This window comes from Ammodytes marinus, assembly GCF_949987685.1.
Source record: "Ammodytes marinus genome assembly, chromosome: 16".
Taxonomy (NCBI): Eukaryota; Metazoa; Chordata; class Actinopteri; order Uranoscopiformes; family Ammodytidae; genus Ammodytes; species Ammodytes marinus.
In genome coordinates, this window is record NC_137220.1 from 8,918,945 (window position 1) to 8,939,934 (window position 20,990).

At 39.7% G+C, this 20,990-nt stretch overlaps 7 protein-coding genes across 7 annotated transcripts; 3 read left to right on the forward strand and 4 right to left on the reverse strand.

The window, feature by feature from the left end:
- Positions 1-1,056: 1,056 nt before the first annotated feature.
- LOC307262485 (hemoglobin subunit beta-2) lies at positions 1,057-1,700 on the reverse strand (the record flags this gene model as incomplete). The annotated part of the gene is made up of 3 exons (XM_080043375.1): positions 1,057-1,185; positions 1,276-1,498; positions 1,609-1,700. 3 exons carry the CDS (start codon positions 1,698-1,700, stop codon positions 1,057-1,059), a joined length of 444 nt encoding a protein of 147 aa, XP_079899501.1.
- Positions 1,701-3,315: 1,615 nt separating this feature from the next.
- LOC307263581 (hemoglobin embryonic subunit alpha-like) lies at positions 3,316-4,071 on the forward strand. The gene is made up of 3 exons (XM_080044770.1): positions 3,316-3,530; positions 3,618-3,825; positions 3,937-4,071. The coding sequence occupies exons 1-3, from the start codon at positions 3,433-3,435 to the stop codon at positions 4,063-4,065; spliced, it is 435 nt and encodes a 144-aa protein (XP_079900896.1). The 5' UTR covers positions 3,316-3,432; the 3' UTR covers positions 4,066-4,071.
- A 1,333-nt stretch (positions 4,072-5,404) lies between these two features.
- Positions 5,405-6,069, reverse strand: LOC307262468 (hemoglobin subunit beta-2; the record flags this gene model as incomplete). The annotated part of the gene is made up of 3 exons (XM_080043357.1): positions 5,405-5,533; positions 5,628-5,850; positions 5,978-6,069. The coding sequence occupies 3 exons, from the start codon at positions 6,067-6,069 to the stop codon at positions 5,405-5,407; spliced, it is 444 nt and encodes a 147-aa protein (XP_079899483.1).
- A 2,521-nt stretch (positions 6,070-8,590) lies between these two features.
- Positions 8,591-9,359, forward strand: LOC307262829 (hemoglobin embryonic subunit alpha-like; the record flags this gene model as incomplete). The annotated part of the gene is made up of 3 exons (XM_080043824.1): positions 8,591-8,824; positions 8,912-9,119; positions 9,231-9,359. The coding sequence occupies exons 1-3, from the start codon at positions 8,727-8,729 to the stop codon at positions 9,357-9,359; spliced, it is 435 nt and encodes a 144-aa protein (XP_079899950.1). The 5' UTR covers positions 8,591-8,726.
- Positions 9,360-10,697: 1,338 nt separating this feature from the next.
- On the reverse strand, positions 10,698-11,362 carry LOC307262343 (hemoglobin subunit beta-2; the record flags this gene model as incomplete). Its single annotated transcript, XM_080043189.1, has 3 exons — positions 10,698-10,826; positions 10,921-11,143; positions 11,271-11,362. 3 exons carry the CDS (start codon positions 11,360-11,362, stop codon positions 10,698-10,700), a joined length of 444 nt encoding a protein of 147 aa, XP_079899315.1.
- A 3,149-nt stretch (positions 11,363-14,511) lies between these two features.
- On the forward strand, positions 14,512-15,280 carry LOC307262905 (hemoglobin embryonic subunit alpha-like; the record flags this gene model as incomplete). The annotated part of the gene is made up of 3 exons (XM_080043922.1): positions 14,512-14,745; positions 14,833-15,040; positions 15,152-15,280. Exons 1-3 carry the CDS (start codon positions 14,648-14,650, stop codon positions 15,278-15,280), a joined length of 435 nt encoding a protein of 144 aa, XP_079900048.1. The 5' UTR covers positions 14,512-14,647.
- Positions 15,281-16,630: 1,350 nt separating this feature from the next.
- LOC307262300 (hemoglobin subunit beta-2) lies at positions 16,631-17,346 on the reverse strand (the record flags this gene model as incomplete). Its single annotated transcript, XM_080043134.1, has 3 exons — positions 16,631-16,759; positions 16,849-17,071; positions 17,255-17,346. The coding sequence occupies 3 exons, from the start codon at positions 17,344-17,346 to the stop codon at positions 16,631-16,633; spliced, it is 444 nt and encodes a 147-aa protein (XP_079899260.1).
- Positions 17,347-20,990: the final 3,644 nt, after the last annotated feature.

Sequence of the window (20,990 nt, forward strand, 5' to 3'; positions counted from 1 at the left end):
AGTGGTCGATTCATTTATTAGTCATTGATAAGAAAAAATTATGAGTAAAAAATAGATTAAAAAAAAATGTAAGCATTAGAACAACAATAGGCTGTTTAGATTTTTAGAATGAGGATGAGTTTCAGAAACTCTAAACTAAACGATATAATAAGCGTATACTAAACAACAGTATAAAAATGTACATCGGTATGAATATCAGTCATTTATGGCATGAATTTTCATCGGTATCAATATCAGTAATTTATGGTATAAATTGTCATTTAAACGATTGTTCTCTCTTCTTCCATTTAAAATATTGTGAATTGAATATCGTTGGAATGTTTGTTGGACCTTTTCATTAGCTACATCTATAGACTGAACGATTAATCATTCATATTCTAATTAATCGTCAGTTACCAATCATAATAAGGATTGTTGCAGCCCCACTTAACATGATGATAAACAATAAACATACGGGTCAAATGTGTTAGAATACACAAAACAGATAAATAAGTGTATAGGCTATGTATCACCTCTTTGTACAAATCTCAAAGATTACAGATATTTTTTTTTCTAATGTTATACTCAAAATATTGAAACAAATGTCTGTGGCGTTATTAGTTTTTTCATTAAACTTTGTGATGTGGCTTTTGTTACGTCACTTGCAATGAAAAAAAGCAAACAAAAAAAATGTAGAATTTAAAGGATTTTTTTTTTTAAGTTTTCAGGTTTAGGCTACTGTACACTGGTCACAGCTTTTCTCTGTAGGTAGCCAACTCTGTGTCCTCTGGAATCATGCTAATCGGTCATCATGGTGGTTCATCTTCCATAGCTCATGTTCTTTTCTAGAATATCTTTTTTTAAGATAACATCCACTGTTACCACCTTTCATCAGCACAGCTTTAGTATGAGTATAAAGATTTCATATTTTTGAGCTCATTCATTTTCACGTTATTAGGATATCATTACAGACAAAGAGCATGTTGAATTTGCTTATTGTTTTATTTGCTTTTGACACAAGAAACAAATAGCTTTTGAAAAAATGATGAGCATGTGATGGTCGTCTGCTGCAGCTCTCTAGTGGTACTGTTTGCCCAGGGAGGACACCACCACGGCCAGGAACTTCTGGAAAGCTGCCTGCACTTCACCGGTGAACGCTGAGCCAAATTTGGCGGCAACCACGACGGTCAGGCAGTCTGACAGCAGCTGCAACGAAACGAGCATCAGAAAACATCAACATGAGAGGTGAGGCGCCATATGTGAAAAATAGTAGTGAGATTAGTTCCATAACCTTACCTTGAAATTGTCAGGGTCCACGTGCAGTTTCTCTGAGTGCAGCACGCTCAGCTCTGCATATTCGTCCTTGATGTTGTCCATGTTCTTCACAGCCCGGTCCAGACCGTGGAGGATGGTGGTTCCGTGTTTTGCAACCAACGGATTTCCCTGGATAGCAGCGGCGTTGTAGAGGTTTCCGAAGTTACCGAAATACCTCTGAGTCCAGGGGTAGACGACCAGACACCTGAGGAAACATGTGAAAACATGTATCTTACAAGGGGAAACCTGTATGTCAATAGCAGAGAGATCTGCAAGTGCGCACTTAAGGAACTAAAAAGGACTCGGATGTCTCACCTGGAAAGAGCAGCAGGGCCAACCACCTCATACTCAAGCTTAGAGAAGATGTCTGCGATGGTGGCGCGCTCGAAGTCTGTCCATTCAACCATTTTGCCGACTCTAGTTTTCCTGTGGGGTTCAGTGAATCCTGTTCTTCTCAGCACCTGACGCTACTTTTAAAGCAGCCATGCTCCCCTCCCAGAAGCAGGCGATTGGTTGGGCGGAGGGCCTTAACAGTGATAAGCGAAGGGCGTAACTCCATCGCATCGATTGTGTCTGATAGCCTACAAAGGAAATATTGTAGTTTGCCCCCCCCCCCCCCAGACCCACTGGCCCCCAAGTATGCAACGTGATACAAGGAGCCTCACAACGTCAATGATTTATGACAGAGTAGTTGTCAGGTGTGTTTCAAAAGGTTAAGGTGTAAAAACTGCTTTTAATCTTCACTGAGGCTTATTTTCAGTAGCCTATATTTTTATCACAAGGGCGCAAATCCAAGTCGTTCAGTCGTTCATAACCTGAACGCAGCATCAGTGTGAAAAACAGCGGGTAGCTCCGAGAGATTCAACATCACATGAAGTCTGGGTATCAGCACCTTGGACAGTTACCTTTAAACTGGCCGGCCAAATAGGCTATTAAAGATCGAATATTTAAATAATTTAATTTAAAGAATAGGTTTGATAAATAAAGTCGAATAGCCACATCCTGAACAGGGATGGAGGGAGGAGCAAACGTTGTTCTATTAATAGTCTTTAAACATTATCGCAGCAGAACATGCTAATTTTTCTCATCTGTTTCTCAGTAGGCTACTCACGGTGAAACAGCGCTAAACTAAGACCTATCGTACACGAACATGTTTAACTATAGAAATAAATTATAGGCCTACTCAATTTCATGATGATACAATATGAAACCAACTTTGTGCCCTTAACATCCAGGTGCTAGACCGACAAAAAAGGATGTTTTCTTCGCACCATCACTTTTTACCTTGTGATACTTTTTACTGCAGCATCCTTCAAAATAAAAGCACCAATGTATTGTAATTAACTGTGCACAATTAACACATCTGTAGGAAAACACTAAGGCCTATTCAGAATGACAAATAATTAGGTCTATTAGTATATTTGACCATGGATCATTTACACACTGCTCTACCAGCTTAACTCGTTTTAAAAAGAAAGCTGAGTTTCCCCTATAGCATTGTATTTCAACATACAGTAAAAACTTTAGAAAATCAACTTGAATATTAAACCACTCTTACAGCATGGCTATAAAGAGTAAGCTGTGTGACTCAGTTCTGATGCAGTGGATAAGAAATATCTGTAGGTTATCCCTTCTCAAATAATGTGGCCTGTCTTCTAAAGCTAGTCTTCATCTATGAGTTATGTTTCCAACTGTTTTTTATTTATTTCATGCATGATAAAAATTATCCTATGAATCAGGTGTGGTTGGACCATCCTTAAACACAGCAACAAAAGTCTTGATCATTATTTTACATTTTATTCTATAAATCATGATATTATTCATATGGTGCTTTTATGTTCTTTGCTTATGCGAGTAACATTACGTCCTCATCCGATTTTCTCATTTGTACAAGCATAAATGCAGATGATTTGCAAAGATCTTGTCACTTTGAGGCTGAGCTGAAACTCAAAGAGGCCCCAGAGGCCCCATGAGATGATTTGTTTTGTTGATTATCTCATGGAGGCTGCAATCTCACGTGGAACGCCTTGTGGTGCCTATCTTGAAGGAGGCTCAGGGTGTGTCCATAGTCTGCTACAAGTATAAAAACCCTCAGGGTTTGTGCTCATCACGGCATTCAGCCTCTCTCAAACTGACAAGATGACCACTCTCTCTGCAAAGGACAAGAACACAGTCAGAGCCTTCTGGGCTAAAGTGGCTGGAGCTGAGGAGGTCATCGGCAGCGATGTTCTGGCCAGGTAAATATGAGCAAAAACTGACTAGTGTAACTCGGAGCAAGATTGTTGATTATTTTACTCAATCGCATGTTTTGTTCTTTTACCCAGGATGCTGGTTGTGTACCCGCAGACCAAGACTTACTTCTCCCACTGGAAGGACATGAGCCCCAACTCCTCCATGGCGAAGAAGCAGGGAGCTACTGTGATGTCTGCAATTTCAGACGCTGTTACCAAAATTGACGATCTGAAAGGAGGTCTTTTGACCCTCAGTGAGCTGCATGCCTTCACTCTGCGTGTGGACCCTTCTAACTTCAAGGTGCAGAGCCACAGAGATACAACTATTATAGCCTTGTCATTTAAATCAAGTGTTCCTCAAATGTATGTTATAGACATAAAGTATGTAACTTCTGTGTGATTCTTTTCACAGATTATTTCCCACAACATCCTGGTGGTCTTGGCCATCATGTACCCCGATGCCTTCACTCCTGAGGTGCACGTGGCCATTGACAAGTTCCTTGCTGCTGTGGGTCTGGCCCTGGCTGAGAAATACCGATAAACAGCAGCAGAAGATGACGGAGAGCAGCACAAGCTTACATTGCAAAATGAAGAAATAAATGCATGGATGCAAAAAACAAAGCAATGTTTTGTGTGGTTCGTTTGTTTTAATTTGTTTTATATTTGAGAGAAGATCAAGTTAAAAACTGAAGCCCAAAGAAGAGTTACAAAATAAAGTTACATTTCCCACGACATGACAGTTGCAACCAGTGGTCGATTCATTTCTTAGTCATTGATAAGAACAATTATAGGTAAAAATAGACTTAAAAAAAGAATTTAAGCAATAGAACAATTAAATAGTATTTAACAGTACTAAGATTGTTAGGATGAGGATGAGTTTCAGAAAAATTAAACCATAGGCTATACTAAGCGTATAGTAAATAACAGTATAGATATTTTTACATTGATATGAATATCAGTCTTTTATGGCATACATTGTACTTTAAATATGTATTTAGACGATTGTTCTCCCTTCTTCCATTTAAAATATTGTGAATTGAATATTTTTGGAATGTTAAGAGACTTTTGTTGGAACTTTTCATTAGGCTACATTTACAGACTGAACAATTAACTATTCATTTTCTAAATAATCGCCAGAGTTACCATTATTAAAAATGATTGATTATTGTTATTTGCAGCACCACTGACCATGATGATACACTTACAGGTTCAGTCAGATCATTCGTACCATTTTAATATTTCCAAATATGTTAGAATATAAAAAACATTTAAATAAGCCTATAGGCTATGTATCATCTCTTATACAAATCTCAAAGATTACCCTTTTTTTAAATGAATGTTATACTCAAAATATTGGAACAAATGTATGTGGCGTTAGTAGTTTTTCCATTAAACTTTATGATCTGGCTTTCGTTTTGTCACTCACAATAAAAAAATAAAATAAAAATGTAGAATTTAAAGGGAAAAAGTTGAAAACATTTCAGGTTTATTGTATCTAAGGTCACAGCTTTTCTCTTTAAGGTAGCCAACAACTCTGTGTCCTCTGTAACGGCAACACTAGCCTATTATAATCAAATCATTGTTTACTTTGTTTTAATCATAAGTTAGACAACGGTGGTTCAACTTCAATAGCTCATGTTGTTCTTCTAGAATATCTTTTTTAAAGATAATGTATCCACTGTTACCACCTTTCATCAGCACAGCTCTATTATGAGTATAAAGAGTTCATATTTTTGAGCTCATTCATTTTCACGTTATTAGGATATCATTACAGACAAAGAGCATGTTGAATTTGCTTATTGTTTTATTTGCTTTTGACACAAGAAACAAATAGCTTTTGAAAAAATGATGAGCATGTGATGGTCGTCTGCTGCAGCTCTCTAGTGGTACTGTTTGCCCAGGGAGGACACCACCACGGCCAGGAACTTCTGGAAAGCTGCCTGCACTTCACCGGTGAACGCTGAGCCAAATTTGGCGGCAACCACGACGGTCAGACAGTCTGACAGCAGCTGCAACACAACGAGCATCAGAAAACATTAGCATGAGAGGTGAGGCGCCTTGCAACATATAAACAAATGAGTTACATTATTTCCATAACTGTACCTTGAAATTATCAGGGTCCACGTGCAGTTTCTCGGAGTGCAGCACGCTCAGCTCTGCATATTCGTCCTTGATGTTGTCCATGTTCTTCACAGCCCGGTCCAGACCGTGGAGGATGGTGGTTCCGTGTTTTGCAACTAACGGATTTCCCTGGATAGCTGCGGCGTTGTAGAGGTTTCCGAAGTTACCGAAATACCTCTGAGTCCAGGGGTAGACGACCAGACACCTGAGGAAACATGTGAAAACATGCATCTTACAAGGTGAAATATGTGAGTCAATAGGAGATCTGTAAGTGAATAATAGGCCTACTAATAGCACATAAAGAAGAACTAAAAAGGACTCGGATGTCTCACCTGGAAAGAGCAGCAGGGCCAACCACCTCATACTCAAGCTTAGAGAAGATGTCTGCGATGGTGGCGCGCTCGAAGTCTGTCCATTCAACCATTTTGCCGGCTCTAGTTTTCCTGTGGGGTTCAGTGAATCCTGTTCTTTTTCGGCACTAGACGCTACTTTTAAAGAAGCCCTGCTCCCTTCCCAGAAGCAGGCAATTGGTTGGGCGTTTTGTCCAACCATTGATAAGAGAAGGGCGTAACTCCATCGCATTGATTATCTCTGACACAGAGGAAACATTGTAGTCCGGCCCTCCACCCCCCCCCCCCTCCCCCCCGCCCCCTCACAGATGCACCGGGCCCCAGGTAGGCTATACAACGTGATACAAGGAGCCTCACAACGTCAATGATTTATGACAGAGTAGTTGTCAGGTGTGTTTCAAAAGGTTAAGGTTTAAAAACTGCTTTTAATCTTCACTGACGCTTATTTTCAGTAGCCTATATTTTTATCACCAGGGCGCAAATCCAAGCCGTTCAGTCGTTCATAACCTGAACGCAGCATCAGCGTGAAAAACAGCGGGTAGCTCCGAGAGATTCAACATTACATTAAGTCTGGGTATCAGCACCTTGGACAGTTACCTTTAAACTGGCCGGCCAAATAGGCTATTAAAGATCGAATATTTAAATAATTTAATTTAAATAATAGGTTTGATAAATAAAGTCGAATAGCCACATCCTGAACAGGAAGGGAGGGAGGAGCATACGTTGTTCTATTAGTCTTTGAACATTATCGCAGCAGAACATGCTAATTTTTCTCAGCTGTTTCTCAGTAGGCTAGGCTACTCAAAGATGGTGAAACAGCGCTAAACTACACGAACGTTTTTAACTATAGAAATACATTATAGGCCTACTCAATTTCATGATGATAATATGAAACCAACTTTGTGCCCATAACATCTAGGAGCTAGACCGACAAAAAAGGATGTTCTCTTCGCACCATCGCTTTTTACCTTGTGATACTTTTTACTCCAGCATCCTTCAAAACAAAAGCGCCAGTGTATTGTAATTAACTGTAGGCTACACAATTAACACATCTGTAGGAAAACACCAAGGCCTATTCCGAATTACAAATAATTAGGTGTATGTGTAGGGGAGAACGGGGGAATCTGAGGCATCGGGTAATGTGAGCCACCCCCTGTATCTAGGCAACGGAAAACATTTATGGGTCAGATATATGTTTTCAAGCCCCTCTCATTTCCCCTTGGCCATGAAAGAGAGGGCCTCATGGTGCTGTGGTAAGCATGTTTTTTTCACCAAAATAGGTATTTTGCATGTAAAAGTAAAGTACATGTTCTTGCTGTCAACTTAATCAACTGTTGTGCCAAAGCAAATGTATTCACGTAGAAAAACTTCTATCATACGTGTTGATGAACTACCAACATATAAAAACCATGTGATGATATTAGCTAAAGATTAGCCTGAAATGCTAAGAGAGGTAGTTTTTTCTCAAATTGTGGTGGTGGGGGAAAGTGAGATAAAATGCTGTAGACAGTGTCTCACTTTCCCCACCATGAGGCACAAGTTAAGTTTAGTCTTAAACATATTTCAATGTAATATTACATAACATATGTTTTATTTTAATGTCATACACATTGTAGAAAAGAGTAGGCCTAGTTGGTTGTAGAGTATGACAGGCTGATGTTATAATCCAGTTGGGTCTTCTCCTGTGTTCTGAGTCCCAGGCTGTCTCGCTGGTTCTGATTTTCCTATACTTTGACCCCCAGACACAAGCTGGCTCTAAGGGTCCTGTGTTCTGACCCCCAGACTGTGTTCTAATCTAATCTTATTAAAACCTTTTGAATTATAATGTGTTGTATTTGATTTTGTTCAAGAGTTACTTTCAAGTGTTTAGAAAATTTGCTTTGCTTAATTGACCAAACCCCATCATTCTTTTACTAGTCCGACATTAGTTCTGGAATGTGTGGCTAGCTTTCAGGATTCTAACTGTTACAATATGTGTTGTTATGGTAGTTTCAGAGTGGGAAAAGTAAGTGGTTCACTTTACCCCCTTGATTTTTCTGGTCTGTCTCAGTTTACCCCATAGCTGGGGTAAAGTGAGCCACATGACAACTTTTTTTAAAACAATCATATTTTCACTGCCCTTTGTCTTGAAAAAATTCTGCTAATGCCAATTTCTATGAAACATCCTGAATTAATGGGAAATGTGTACATTTGAGTGATAAATCATTTTAGCCCGCTTAGAGGGGAGCAAATGTAAAAAGTGGCTCAGATTACCCCGTTCTCCCCTATATTTGATCATGGATCATTTATGAATAATTTTTCCAACTGTTCTTTATTCATTTCATGCATGATAACAATTCTCCTATGAATCAGGTGTGGTTGGACCATCCTTACATACAGCAACAAAAGTCCTGATCATTGTTTTACATTTGAGTCTATAATTCATGATATTATCCATATGGTGCTTTTATGTTCTTTGCTTGTTCGAACGTCATCATCCGATTTTCTCATTTGTACAAGCGTAAATGCAGATCTTGTCACTTTGAGGCTGAGCTGAAACTCAAAGAGGCCCCAGAGGCCCCATGAGATGATTTGTTTTGTTGATTATCTCATGGAGGCTGCAATCTCACGTGGAACGCCTTGTGGTGCCTATCTTGAAGGAGGCTCAGGGTGTGTCCATTGTCTGCTACAAGTATAAAAACCCTCAGGGTTTGGGCTCATCACGGCATTCAGCCTCTCTCAAACTGACAAGATGACCACTCTCTCTGCAAAGGACAAGAACGCAGTCAGAGCCTTCTGGGCTAAAGTGGCTGGAGCTGAGGAGGTCATCGGCAGCGATGTTCTGGCCAGGTAAATATGAGCAAAAACTGACTAGTGTAACTCGGAGCAAGATTGTTGATTATTTTACTCAATCGCATTTTTTGTTCTTTTACCCAGGATGCTGGTCGTGTACCCGCAGACCAAGACTTACTTCTCCCACTGGAAGGACATGAGCCCCAACTCCTCCATGGCGAAGAAGCAGGGAGCTACTGTGATGTCTGCAATTTCAGACGCTGTTACCAAAATCGACGATCTGAAAGGAGGTCTTGGGAACCTCAGTACGCTGCATGCCTTCACTCTGCGTGTGGACCCTTCTAACTTCAAGGTGCAGAGCCACAGGGATACAACTATTATAGCCTTGTCATTTAAATCAAGTGTTCCTCAAATGTATGTTATAGACATACAGTATGTAACTTCTGTGTGATTCTTTTCACAGATTATTTCCCACAACATCCTGGTGGTCTTGGCCATCATGTACCCCGATGCCTTCACTCCTGAGGTGCACGTGGCCATTGACAAGTTCCTGGCTGCTGTGGGTCTGGCCCTGGCTGAGAAATACCGATAAACAGCAGCAGAAGATGACGGAGAGCAGCACAAGCTTACATTGCAAAATTAAGAAATAAATGCATGGATGCAAAAAACAGAGCAATGTTTTGTGTGGTTCGTTTGTTTTAATTTGTTTTATATTTGAGAGAAGATCAAGTTAAAAACTGAAGCCCAAAGAAGAGTTACAAAATAAAGTTACATTTCCCACGACATGACAGTTGCAACCAGTGGTCGATTCATTTCTTAGTCATTGATAAGAACAATTATAGGTAAAAATAGACTTAAAAAAAGAATTCAAGCAATAGAACAATGAAATGGTATTAACAGTACTAAGATTGTTAGGATGAGGATGAGTTTCAGAAAAATTAAACCATAGGCTATACTAAGCGTATAGTAAATAACAGTATAGATATTTTTACATTGATATGAATATCAGTCTTTTATGGCATAAATTGTACTTTAAATATGTATTTAGACGATTGTTCTCCCTTCTTCCATTTAAAATATTGTGAATTGAATATTTTTGGAATGTTAAGAGACTTTTGTTGGAACTTTTCATTAGGCTACATTTACAGACTGAACAATTAACTATTCATTTTCTAAATAATCGCCAGAGTTACCATTAATAAAAATGATTGATTATTGTTATTTGCAGCACCACTGACCATGATGATACACTTACAGGTTCAGTCAGATCATTCGTACCATTTTAATATTTCCAAATATGTTAGAATATAAAAAACATTTAAATAAGCCTATAGGCTATGTATCATCTCTTATACAAATCTCAAAGATTACCCTTTTTTTAAATGAATGTTATACTCAAAATATTGGAACAAATTTATGTGGCGTTAGTAGTTTTTCCATTAAACTTTATGATCTGGCTTTCGTTTTGTCACTCACAATAAAAAAATAAAATAAAAATGTAGAATTTAAAGGGAAAAAGTTGAAAACATTTCAGGTTTATTGTATCTAAGGTCACAGCTTTTCTCTTTAAGGTAGCCAACAACTCTGTGTCCTCTGTAACGGCAACACTAGCCTATTATAATCAAATCATTGTTTACTTTGTTTTAATCATAAGTTAGACAATGGTGGTTCAACTTTAATAGCTCATATTGTTCTTCTATAATATCTTTTTTAAAGATAATGTATCCACTGTTACCACCTTTCATCAGCACAGCTCTATTATGAGTATAAAGAGTTCATATTTTTGAGCTCATTCATTTTCACGTTATTAGGATATCATTACAGACAAAGAGCATGTTGAATTTGCTTATTGTTTTATTTGCTTTTGACACAAGAAACAAATAGCTTTTGAAAAAATGATGAGCATGTGATGGTCGTCTGCTGCAGCTCTCTAGTGGTACTGTTTGCCCAGGGAGGACACCACCACGGCCAGGAACTTCTGGAAAGCTGCCTGCACTTCACCGGTGAACGCTGAGCCAAATTTGGCAGCAACCACGACGGTCAGGCAGTCTGACAGCAGCTGCAACACAACGAGCATCAGAAAACATCAGCATGAGAGGTGAGGCGCCTTGCAACATATAAACAAATTAGTTACATTAGTTCCATAACTGTACCTTGAAATTGTCAGGGTCCACGTGCAGTTTCTCGGAGTGCAGCACGCTCAGCTCTGCATATTCGTCCTTGATGTTGTCCATGTTCTTCACAGCCCGGTCCAGACCGTGGAGGATGGTGGTTCCGTGTTTTGCAACCAACGGATTTCCCTGGATAGCTGCGGCGTTGTAGAGGTTTCCGAAGTTACCGAAATACCTCTGAGTCCAGGGGTAGACGACCAGACACCTGAGGAAACATGTGAAAACATGTATCTTACAAGGTGAAATATGTGAGTCAATAGGAGATCTGTAAGTGAATAATAGGCCTACTAATAGCACATAAAGAAGAACTAAAAAGGACTCGGATGTCTCACCTGGAAAGAGCAGCAGGGCCAACCACCTCATACTCAAGCTTAGAGAAGATGTCTGCGATGGTGGCGCGCTCGAAGTCTGTCCATTCAACCATTTTGCCGGCTCTAGTTTTCCTGTGGGGTTCAGTGAATCCTGTTCTTTTTCGGCACTAGACGCTACTTTTAAAGAAGCCCTGCTCCCTTCCCAGAAGCAGGCGATTGGTTGGGCGTTTTGTCCAACCATTGATAAGAGAAGGGCGTAACTCCATCGCATTGATTATCTCTGACACAGAGGAAACATTGTAGTCCGGCCCTCCACCCCCCCCCCCCTCCCCCCGCCCCCTCACAGATGCACCGGGCCCCAGGTAGGCTATGCAACGTGATACAAGGAGCCTCACAACGTCAATGATTTATGACAGAGTAGTTGTCAGGTGTGTTTCAAAAGGTTAAGGTTTAAAAACTGCTTTTAATCTTCACTGATGCTTATTTTCAGTAGCCTATATTTTTATCACAAGGGCGCAAATCCAAGCCGTTCAGTCGTTCATAACCTGAACGCAGCATCAGCGTGAAAAACAGCGGGTAGCTCCGAGAGATTCAACATTACATTAAGTCTGGGTATCAGCACCTTGGACAGTTACCTTTAAACTGGCCGGCCAAATAGGCTATTAAAGATCGAATATTTAAATAATTTAATTTAAATAATAGGTTTGATAAATAAAGTCGAATAGCCACATCCTGAACAGGAATGGAGGGAGGAGCATACGTTGTTCTATTATAGGCCTTTCACACCGCCGCAAAATCGGAGCTAGTTCTGGGCTTGTTCGGAGTTAGAGCCAGTGTTTTGGTTTCACACCGCCAGAGAGCCTGCTCCGGGCCGTAAAAACCGGGGGAACTCATACCCCAGGATTGAGCAGGGTTTGATAAGAACTGCTTGCGCGAACGGTTGGGGGAGGGATTATCCTGACCAACCAGAGCAACTCAAACCTCATGCCCGCCATATTTAAAAACACCGCTACTACGAGACGTAAACATAACATAATTACCGAACGTAGCGATCAAATTGACCGGCGAGAATACGCTGTATGGGTCCTGTTTGCTTAAGAAAGCAAAGCGAGAGCCAACAAGTGTAAAAATAAGACGTATTCGCCGCTGTTGTTGTGCTTAAAGCTAGCGGTAGCTTTAGCGTTAGCCACAAGAGCAGCGGCGTCGGGTGACGTACACACACGTTTACAGTGACGTCATGACGTTGCTCTCTTGCCGGCTCCATGGCTGTCTCCGGTCGATGTGAAACCAACCGGTTCATAACTGGGATAAGGCTGTAACCAGTTTTGAACTGACCCCAACACCAGCCTGGAACTGACTCTTGGTTCATTTTGGTGTGAAAGGCCTATTTGTCTTTGAACATTATCGCAGCAGAACATGCTAATTTTTCTCAGCTGTTTCTCAGTAGGCTAGGCTACTCAAAGATGGTGAAACAGCGCTAAACTACACGAACGTTTTTAACTATAGAAATACATTATAGGCCTACTCAATTTCATGATGATAATATGAAACCAACTTTGTGCCCATAACATCTAGGAGCTAGACCGACAAAAAAGGATGTTTTCTTCGCACCATCGCTTTTTACCTTGTGATACTTTTTACTCCAGCATCCTTCAAAACAAAAGCGCCAGTGTATTGTAATTAACTGTAGGCTACACAATTAACACATCTGTAGGAAAACACCAAGGCCTATTCCGAATTACAAATAATTAGGTGTATGTGTAGGGGAGAACGGGGGAATCTGAGGCATCGGGTAATGTGAGCCACCCCCTGTATCTAGGCAACGGAAAACATTTATGGGTCAGATATATGTTTTCAAGCCCCTCTCATTTCCCCTTGGCCATGAAAGAGAGGGCCTCATGGTGCTGTGGTAAGCATGTTTTTTTCACCAAAATAGGTATTTTGCATGTAAAAGTAAAGTACATGTTCTTGCTGTCAACTTAATCAACTGTTGTGCCAAAGCAAATGTATTCACGTAGAAAAACTTCTATCATACGTGTTGATGAACTACCAACATATAAAAACCATGTGATGATATTAGCTAAAGATTAGCCTGAAATGCTAAGAGAGGTAGTTTTTTCTCAAATTGTGGTGGTGGGGGAAAGTGAGATAAAATGCTGTAGGGGAAAGTGAGACACTGTCTCACTTTCCCCACCATGAGGCACAAGTTAAGTTTAGTCTTAAACATATTTCAATGTAATATTACATAACATATGTTTTATTTTAATGTCATACACATTGTAGAAAAGAGTAGGCCTAGTTGGTTGTAGAGTATGACAGGCTGATGTTATAATCCAGTTGGGTCTTCTCCTGTGTTCTGAGTCCCAGGCTGTCTCGCTGGTTCTGATTTTCCTATACTTTGACCCCCAGACACAAGCTGGCTCTAAGGGTCCTGTGTTCTGACCCCCAGACTGTGTTCTAATCTAATCTTATTAAAACCTTTTGAATTATAATGTGTTGTATTTGATTTTGTTCAAGAGTTACTTTCAAGTGTTTAGAAAATTTGCTTTGCTTAATTGACCAAACCCCATCATTCTTTTACTAGTCCGACATTAGTTCTGGAATGTGTGGCTAGCTTTCAGGATTCTAACTGTTACAATATGTGTTGTTATGGTAGTTTCAGAGTGGGAAAAGTAAGTGGTTCACTTTACCCCCTTGATTTTTCTGGTCTGTCTCAGTTTACCCCATAGCTGGGGTAAAGTGAGCCACATGACAACTTTTTTTAAAACAATCATATTTTCACTGCCCTTTGTCTTGAAAAAATTCTGCTAATGCCAATTTCTATGAAACATCCTGAATTAATGGGAAATGTGTACATTTGAGTGATAAATCATTTTAGCCCGCTTAGAGGGGAGCAAATGTAAAAAGTGGCTCAGATTACCCCGTTCTCCCCTATATTTGATCGTGGATCATTTATGAATAATTTTTCCAACTGTTCTTTATTCATTTCATGCATGATAACAATTCTCCTATGAATCAGGTGTGGTTGGACCATCCTTACATACAGCAACAAAAGTCCTGATCATTGTTTTACATTTGAGTCTATAATTCATGATATTATCCATATGGTGCTTTTATGTTCTTTGCTTGTTCGAACGTCATCATCCGATTTTCTCATTTGTACAAGCGTAAATGCAGATCTTGTCACTTTGAGGCTGAGCTGAAACTCAAAGAGGCCCCAGAGGCCCCATGAGATGATTTGTTTTGTTGATTATCTCATGGAGGCTGCAATCTCACGTGGAACGCCTTGTGGTGCCTATCTTGAAGGAGGCTCAGGGTGTGTCCATTGTCTGCTACAAGTATAAAAACCCTCAGGGTTTGGGCTCATCACGGCATTCAGCCTCTCTCAAACTGACAAGATGACCACTCTCTCTGCAAAGGACAAGAACGCAGTCAGAGCCTTCTGGGCTAAAGTGGCTGGAGCTGAGGAGGTCATCGGCAGCGATGTTCTGGCCAGGTAAATATGAGCAAAAACTGACTAGTGTAACTCGGAGCAAGATTGTTGATTATTTTACTCAATCGCATTTTTTGTTCTTTTACCCAGGATGCTGGTCGTGTACCCGCAGACCAAGACTTACTTCTCCCACTGGAAGGACATGAGCCCCAACTCCTCCATGGCGAAGAAGCAGGGAGCTACTGTGATGTCTGCAATTTCAGACGCTGTTACCAAAATCGACGATCTGAAAGGAGGTCTTGGGAACCTCAGTACGCTGCATGCCTTCACTCTGCGTGTGGACCCTTCTAACTTCAAGGTGCAGAGCCACAGGGATACAACTATTATAGCCTTGTCATTTAAATCAAGTGTTCCTCAAATGTATGTTATAGACATACAGTATGTAACTTCTGTGTGATTCTTTTCACAGATCATTTCCCACAACATCCTGGTGGTCTTGGCCATCATGTACCCCGATGCCTTCACTCCTGAGGTGCACGTGGCCATGGACAAGTTCCTGGCTGCTGTGGGTCTGGCCCTGGCTGAGAAATACCGATAAACAGCAGCAGAAGATGACGGAGAGCAGCACAAGCTTACATTGCAAAATGAAGAAATAAATGCATGGATGCAAAAAACAGAGCAATTGTTTGTGTGGTTCGTTTTTAACTATTTGTTCTAAACGTGAGGAGTTAAAAATGTATAGCCCAAAAAAGTCACATTTAACACTTAACATAAGGCCTACAGCTGCAACAAATGGTCGATTAATGTATTAGTCATTAATGGAAAATGAGTTGGGATCTATTTTGACCATTGAATATTGTTGTACATTATTGGCAGAAACATACTCGTAGAAATATATATTTTTTCATTGTCACACAAACGATACTCAGTACAACGTTTACAATAATTAGTTGCCATTGCTCCAGAATTAATCTAACAAATAGAGAAATACAATAAAATTAATCTGCAAAACAGAACATATAAAGATACAAATAGATACAATAATCTATAGAGTTGAAAGAATGGAACAATATAATAGTATAAACAATGTGATTCTTTTTAGTGAGGATGTGAGATTATTTTTTATTTTTTATTCTCACGGCCATAGCACAAACCATAACCAAACAGCGCATATTTTGAGATGACATCAGTGTGACAGGCATGATGTATAATTATTATTCTCATTTTATTTTTAAGAATTAGCTCGTATCCTCCTTTTTATATCATTGTGAATGGACTTGTCCGATAAAACGAGACATCTGATTGACTTAATTTCACAGCCTAAACGATTAGTTGATTAGTTTTCAAAATAATCTTCAGAGTTACCAAAAGTTATCATGAGTTGAAGCCCCATAATGTTAATCCTATAGAAATATTTGGATCAGTTGTATCCTTTTAATATTTCTCAGTTTGTTAGGAAATAAAAATAGCATAGTTGATTATTGTCTCTTTGTAGAAATCTTAAAAACAATTAAATAAAATCCAACCTATTAATGAATAACTCGTGACCACTGTGAGCCACAAAAGATAATAATATTCACTATTGTTGTTGTTATCTTTGTTAAATTCAAAATGAGATATAAGGAAGAATCAATAAACTTGACAGAAAAACTTAAGTAGCCTACAATATACTTTACACGTTTTTCTTTCAATTCTGCTCTTTTTGTAATCGTTTGAAGTGACGAAACAAAGGCCACATCATAAAGTTTAATGAAAACAATATTTTCTATGGAGCTGTCAGTCACACTATTGTCAACCTTAAGCTTATTAATTTCTGTGTTATTTAGTTAGCCTATTTAATTACAGACAAAGCGCATGTTGAATTTGCTTATTGTTTTATTTGCTTTTGAGACAAAACAAAACGCTTATGAACAATGATGAGCATGTGATGGTCGTCTGCTGCAGCTCTCTAGTGGTACTGTTTGCCCAGGGAGGACACCACCACGGCCAGGAACTTCTGGAAAGCTGCCTGCACTTCACCGGTGAACGCTGAGCCAAATTTGGCGGCAACCACGACGGTCAGACAGTCTGACAGCAGCTGCAACGAAACGAGGATCAGAAACGTCAACATGAGAGTTGAGGCGCCATATGTGAAAAACAGTAGTGAAATTAGTTCCATAACTTTACCTTGAAATTGTCAGGGTCCACGTGCAGTTTCTCTGAGTGCAGCACGCTCAGCTCTGCATATTCGTCCTTGATGTTGTCCATGTTCTTCACAGCCCGGTCCAGACCGTGGAGGATGGTGGTTCCGTGTTTTGCAACCAACGGATTTCCCTGGATAGCTGCGGCGTTGTAGAGGTTTCCGAAGTTACCGAAATACCTCTGAGTCCAGGGGTAGACGACCAGACACCTGAGGAAACATGTGAAAACATGCATCTTACAAGGTGAAATATGTGTGTCAAGAGCATATCTGAACGTATACAAATCGCACATATTAAGAATATTAATTAATTAATTAATTAATTAATTAATTAATTAATTAATTAATTAATTAATTAATTAATTAATAAATAAAAAGACACTGATGTCTCACCTGGAAAGAGCAGCAGGGCCAACCACCTCATACTCAAGCTTAGAGAAGATGTCTGCGATGGTGGCGCGCTCGAAGTCTGTCCATTCAACCATTTTGCCGGCTCTAGTTTTCCTGTGGGGTTCAGTGAATCCTGTTCTTCTCAGCACCTGACGCCACTTTTAAAGCAGCCCTGCTCCCCTCCCAGAAGTAGTCGATTGGATGGGCGGAGGGCAGGCCAAGTAACTACTGTGTCATGGACAATGATAAGGGTATCTGCACGGCTTAGATTGTCTGACAGAATTAGAGATGGCTTGGTGGATGTGGTTAACCGTAACCACAATAGTCGCTGTGAGTGCTGTGTCAACATGCAATTTATGGTTTTGTTCTGAATAGTTGCGGTTTGAAACATGAATGGAAATGGAAACAAGACTGAAGGATCGACTGTAAAAGCCACAACAAGAATGCAAAAGCCACAAAACCAAAAGCCGAAACAGGAATGCGAGTTCCACATCGGAAGTGAGCAGCAGTCCCACTCTCACACTTTAGCCACTACCGGCTGCTGATAGGTAGGCTAGGCAACAAATTGAATGATATTAAATCATAACTTGAATTCAATAGGCCTACACTGTATATTTCTATATTGGCGACAGGACACATGGCTATTGATATATATGCATTTTATTTGTGTAAAGGTTGTATAAATCTAACTTAAGTTTCCATTAAGTAGCCTACAGATATGTATGATATATTTCCAACATGGCCCCGCCTATCTTATGTCCGACCCCGCCCCATTCCGTGTTCTGCAGTCAGGGCTACTACGAACGTTATACCATCCCCTGCCTACCAAATCACATAGCCTACTTATACTAATGTACAGAAGAGTTTTAGGGCTGCAGGAGAGGGGATAAAAATCTGATAAGAAAGTTTTTTTTTCATTATGTCGAGAAATGTGAAGAATAAAGACTAATACTCCAAAATGCTATTGGAGTTAGTGGGGCATTTATGTATTTTCAGCATACATTTTTTTTCTGGCATAGCCTACTAAATAGTAGGGAAGTATGGAGATTGGGCAGGGCATGATACCTGGTGTTAAGCCATTTCACTGATGTAGGCCTAAGTGATACTGTTTTTAACCACTGGGTGGCGTGTAGCGCCCACACGAAGTGATAAAGATGAACTCACCAGCACAGGTGGAGCCGAATAAGGCTGGAAGCAGGGGCGTTGCACCAAATTCTGGGCCCCTATACAGGAAGTCCTGATGGGCCCTCTGAGAGGCGGTCTTACAATAATGGGGGAATGGTCCCCCTGAAGAATTATTTTTAAATGTTAAAGTAAATTTCATCAATCTGGTGCACTTTGAGAAGAAAACTAAGGCTAAATCAACTGTTTCCTATGTAAGCTATTTAGTACTATTTTCTGGAATAATTAATAGACACAGAATGACCAAAAAGCAGAAAGAAGAAATGTACATGTTTAAAAAATCCAGTCAGCCTCGGGAATTTTTTTAATGGCCCAATATAGTCCCCTGATCTTCGTAGCCCCGAACAATGTTATTTAAAAAATAACAAAAATGTACTGACGAATGAAAGGCCCCTGATATCCGTTTTTTTTCTTCCTAAATAACATTTTTCTGGGCCTTCAAAGATCAGGGGCCTAAATTGAGCCAGTATAAAAAATAAAAAATACAAAAAATACGTTTTTATTTTTTTTGGTGCAGCCCCCCTCTGCCTTGGGCCCCCCAAGCCTGTCCGCAGTCAGACGGCCCTGAACGTAACTGACCATCGTCAGATGCTCATAATTACCGAGTAGAAGTTGAATGCGTCATAATACAATTCAATGCAGCCTCTGAATGGGCGCATAGGCTACTGGAGCACTGTCAGACAGTAATATGTGTGAAACACATTGTCACTGTAGTAGTAACGTTCAGTTATAGTTACTGTAGGAACCGTTGGTCTACAATGAACTGGCGACATTTTTTTTCTTTTTTTTTTAATGAACTGGCGACTTGATCAAAGTGTAGCGTGGCCAGATGACAGCTAACGTAGGATTCAGTCTGCGCCCTGTCAAAGGTAATGTTATCAATGAACAAGTAGTAGGCTAATTGTTTCAGCCTCCCTCTGTAGTTTTACTCTCACCATTCTTAGAAAAAAAGTTTTTGAAGTCCTGGGCCCCTGCTCTGCTGCTCATATCCTACTCCTGGCCTCCTTCTCAACTCTTTTCTGGTGTGCGAATTTGGGCTTTTTCGGGGGCATCCTCGCCCTGCTTGAGTTCGCTCGCGCTCACTTAATTCCAATGAGGAAGAACGAACCGCGGGGTGGACCAAACCATTTTTTAAGAAGGGGCCCAGGGGGTTATTGAAATGATTAAAACTAGAATATTGTATGACTTGTGGCTTTCTTTTAATTCGGACTCATTCCTATGATTATATATTAGTTCACTGTATGCATTATCATTTTGTCGTAGATTCTACTGGGGGCTGTGTGGGCCCTAGCTGGCTGTGGGCCCTTATAATCGTCATAACCTTTACCCCCTATACGACGGCCCTGGCTGGAAGAGCAAACATTTTTGACCGTAATACTGTGTGGAATGCACCCGTTTTTTAATCCATAAATGGAGAATCCCAAGTGAAAGAACGTAGTGGTAATAATGATTGAGTTCACGCGTTCAACTAGGCTTTAGCTGAACCAGTCAATATATCCCTCGGATACTTTATTGGAAAATGTCACCAAAATAGTATTTGTTTTACTACCACATCACACAGGCAATTTTAGTTCCCGATAATCAGGCAAACTGACTGGAATACTCCAAGTGCCCCTGACTGCAGCTCGCAGATCGAGGAGGGGCATAAATGTATATGCTTTCATGTCAAACCACCAGAAGAGGGCGCTGCACTCGAGGAAACAAGCTTCCTGAGTTTAGGATGCAACATTTACAACTGTCTTTTATTTACAACCCTTGCTTTTCTCTTTTAAAGCATAATCTTTATTATAATAATAATAATAATAATAATAATAATAATAATAATAATAATAATAATAATAATAATAATAATAATAATAATAATAATAATAACAAACAACAACAACAACAACAACCACCACCACCATCATCATCATCATCATCATCATCATCATAATAATAATTTGTGTTATTATTATTATTATTATTATTATTATTATTATTATTATTATTATTATTATTATTATTAATAATAATAATATTATTATTATTTATTTGAACTTTGGCTGTTAGTGATCTGGTGATGCAAATGTTGTGATTTGGACACCATGTTTTAAAAAAAATAAAACATTTGCAGCTACTTTTCTGCAACTTTTTTTTCATCTGCTGGTACGGTAACCTCACTGTCAAGGATAAAAATTATTTTGGGAAAATTGTTAAAACTGCCTCTAAAATCACTGGTATCCAGTTAGAGAGCCTCGATCCGTTTTACAATAGACAGCTGCTCAGGAAAGCTTTTTACATCCGACATGATAATACCCATCCACTCAACTCAGAGTTCATGTTGTTGCCATCTGGCCTTCGTCTGTGTGTACCCAAGATCACCAAAAACAGATACAAATACTCTTTCATCCCATCATCCATCCGGGCAATCAATGCGGCCAGCAGCAGGTAAATGCTGCTGATGCTGATTTTATTTTTGTGTTGCTGATGACTTTTATTTTTATTTATTTTTATTTTTATATCTTGGGTTGTTGATGACTTTTATTTTTATTCATTTTTTTCTTGGCACTTTATT